A 2,951-nucleotide genomic window follows, 5' to 3' on the forward strand; every position below is an offset into this window, starting at 1 on the left:
CGGGTGTTGATTGTTTTGAGTGTATGGGTGTTGATTGTTTTGAGTCTACGGGTGTTGATTGTTTTGAGTGTACGGGTGTTGGTGCTGAATGTTTTGAGGTTACGGGTGTTGATTGTTTTGAGTTTACGGGTGTTGATTGTTTTGAGTGTACGGCTGTTGATTGTTTTGAGTGTACGGGTGTTGATTATTTTGAGTGTACGGGTGTTGATTGTTTTGAGTGTACGGGTGTTGGTGTTGATTGTTTTGAGTGTACGGGTGTTGATTGTTTTGAGTGTACGGGTGTTGATTGTTTTGAGTGTACGGGTGTTGGTGTTGATTGCCATGGAGTCTAAGCCTGTTCCTGTGAACAAAAAAGTGGAGAGGCTCGGTCATTCACTTCAGTATCTGGTACTTTTTTAAGTACCACCTCGATTGGGGTTCCAAGTGAACCGTACCATTACCAAAACGTGACGTGTAAACTCTGCTGATCACGGATTGGCCGGAGAGAATCGTCACTACCTGCGTTACTGAACGTGTGACACAAAAACAAAAGAACCGCTAGATTTAAATCAGCACAGCCAGCGAAGGATCGAACGCAACTGTTTTGAACGAGCGCACCTTTTTTAACAACCAAAAAGTTTTGTTGTCTGTTGCGGAAGAACAGACGTTCCTCTTGTTGATAGCAGAGGAGCGGATCCAGCGAGAGCTTGATGGGGCGACGCGGAATGAAAAAGTTTATTTTCAGTAGGTTTTGTGTAGTATTTTCTTTACACTTTAGGACAAAGAGCGCAAACATTTTGCATTTTAGGTCAGCAGTGCCATCTAATCAGCCAATATTGTCTTAAATAGCCTGCATACTAGCACTTCATCTTTTATAACATGGGATTTTGACCAAATACATTGAATCTTGATGTGATGTAAAATGTTGCAACAAGATGTTATTTATTTATTTATTTGATTGATTGTGTGTGTGTGTGTGTGTGTGTGTTTGTGAAATATTACAGTTTTGGACATATAAGTTAATACAAATATAAAAAAAAGAAAAAACTTAAAGTAACTACAAAAACAGCATGTAAAGCAAATGTCTTTAAAAGAAATTCCATCTGGAGCATGCCCCCGATCCACGCAATGTTCTCACCTTTTTTTTTTTTCTCTCTGAATATTTAATGTTTATGTAATGTTGTACTATTTTGTGGTCTGGACCTGGGTGAAAAAACACATTACTCAGGCCTAGATTTTAAACAACATTGAAACAAAAAACAACAACAAAAATACCATGGTAATCATACTTTTTCTTCTTAAACTCCATTGTACCATGTATCCATGTTACTCCTGCACAGTCATGAACAATTAATATAGCATTTCCATCAAAGCGTGTATTTGCAATATATATGTGTTGTAATTTGCAAATATTAGTATCACAGGTCTGGTCTAGTTCTTCTTTAGTAATGTGTCTAGATTAAAATGAGATACAGTTTGTCATCTGCCTGAATGTACTAATGTTGCTGTAACTTTTCTGTCTTGTCAGGAAGCATGAAGACGATCTTTGAGGAGGAGCTGGGTGTCATGGACTTCTGTCTCAGTAATAAAACATGTGTCCTGTATGTATCAGAGAGCGATTTGGTGGCAGGAAACGGCTACAGGAGGAAGATTGTCCTATTTAGAAATGTAAATCACTGACTAGCTGTGATTAGATCACAAAATGTTTCATATTATGATAATTCACTGTCAAATAAAACTGCACTCATCTTCTTATTTTAGGCTAACAGTGGTCTGCAGGGTATTGTGATTGTGGAGAACTCATTTGAGTGAGCAGTACTCCAGCGGATTTTGCAGAAGTGTGTGGTTTTGGAGCTGGGTCTGACTCTGCTGCCTGTGTCCAGTGCTGCTGAAGCTCAACTCATAGCACAGCTGGTGTGTGAATGATATGTATTCTCTCGGCATCATCATAATAAAGCCCCCCCCCCCCCCCCAAGGAGTGGCTTCCAGACGCTCAAAACACTTTACGATTCCAGAGGGAGGTGGAGCGGAGGTGGAACAGGTGGAGGGATGGAGGGCCAAGTCCATGTGAAAGTGGAGAGACCGGGGACTGAGGCAGGACCAGCGGAGCAGAGAGCCAGGGCGGAGCCGGCAGTACAGGTGGAGCTGAAGACCACCAGAGCAGAACAGAAGACCACCACGGCGAAGTAGAGGACCACCAGAGCCAGACAGTAGACCGAGCAGAAGACCACCACGGCAGAGCAGACGGAGCAGGAGACCCCCACGGTGAACCAAACCAATCAGGAGACCATGGCAGAGACTGTAACATAGAGAGAGCAGAGACAGACAACACAGACAAAACATTGGGTGTGATAGACAAGGCTGAGTGTTCAGAGGCAGCCTCCTTGGTTGGGTCGGGACAGGAGAAAAGTTCATAAATGGCCTCTGCAGCCCTGACAGGACAGGCAGAGAGTTCACAGACGGTCTCCATGGCCGTGACAGGACGGGCAGAGGGTTCACAGACGGCCTCCATAGCCGTGACAGGGCAGGACGAGGATTCACAGACGGCCTCCTTAGCCATGACAGGACAGGCAGAGAGTTCACCGACGACTGTTCAACGAGGTTCTGCAGCATGCGCCGCCACCTCTGAAGAGACTGCAGTGGACACCATGGCCTCTGGGAGCACAGCAGCGGGCACCGCTACCTCGGGAGGTTCTGCAGCGTAAGCTGCCACCTCTGGAGATGTTGTGGCCGGTGCCGCTGCCTCTAGCAAATCGGCGGTGGAGTAAGCGGCCCAGATAAACCATAAAGCAGCCCCCCATTTGGGAAGTGCTGCAGACAGGGGAATGAGTTCATGAACAGAAGGGTTTAGAGTGAGTGGGTTTGGGGATACCAGCTGTGCATGCAGACACCAGCGGTGCATCCCTCACACTGGATACCAGACTGGGATACCGAAGGACTGACCATGATAATCTGGGTGCCACAGACAGGAC

At 45.5% G+C, this 2,951-nt stretch overlaps 1 protein-coding gene across 1 annotated transcript in view; it reads left to right on the plus strand.

Moving 5' to 3' along the window:
• The first annotated feature begins 321 nt into the window (after positions 1–321).
• Positions 322–2,951, plus strand: part of LOC107566261 (Fanconi anemia core complex-associated protein 24-like) — a 16,689-nt gene continuing 14,059 nt past the window's right edge. Inside the window, 3 exon segments of the mRNA XM_016251652.1 lie at positions 322–367; positions 1,508–1,647; positions 1,741–1,893. Coding sequence (XP_016107138.1) covers positions 322–367; positions 1,508–1,647; positions 1,741–1,893 — 339 coding nt within the window.

The sequence above is a fragment of the Sinocyclocheilus grahami genome, unplaced genomic scaffold, assembly GCF_001515645.1.
Source record: "Sinocyclocheilus grahami isolate Dianchi unplaced genomic scaffold, SAMN03320097.WGS_v1.1 scaffold1065.1, whole genome shotgun sequence".
NCBI lineage: Eukaryota > Metazoa > Chordata > Actinopteri > Cypriniformes > Cyprinidae > Sinocyclocheilus > Sinocyclocheilus grahami.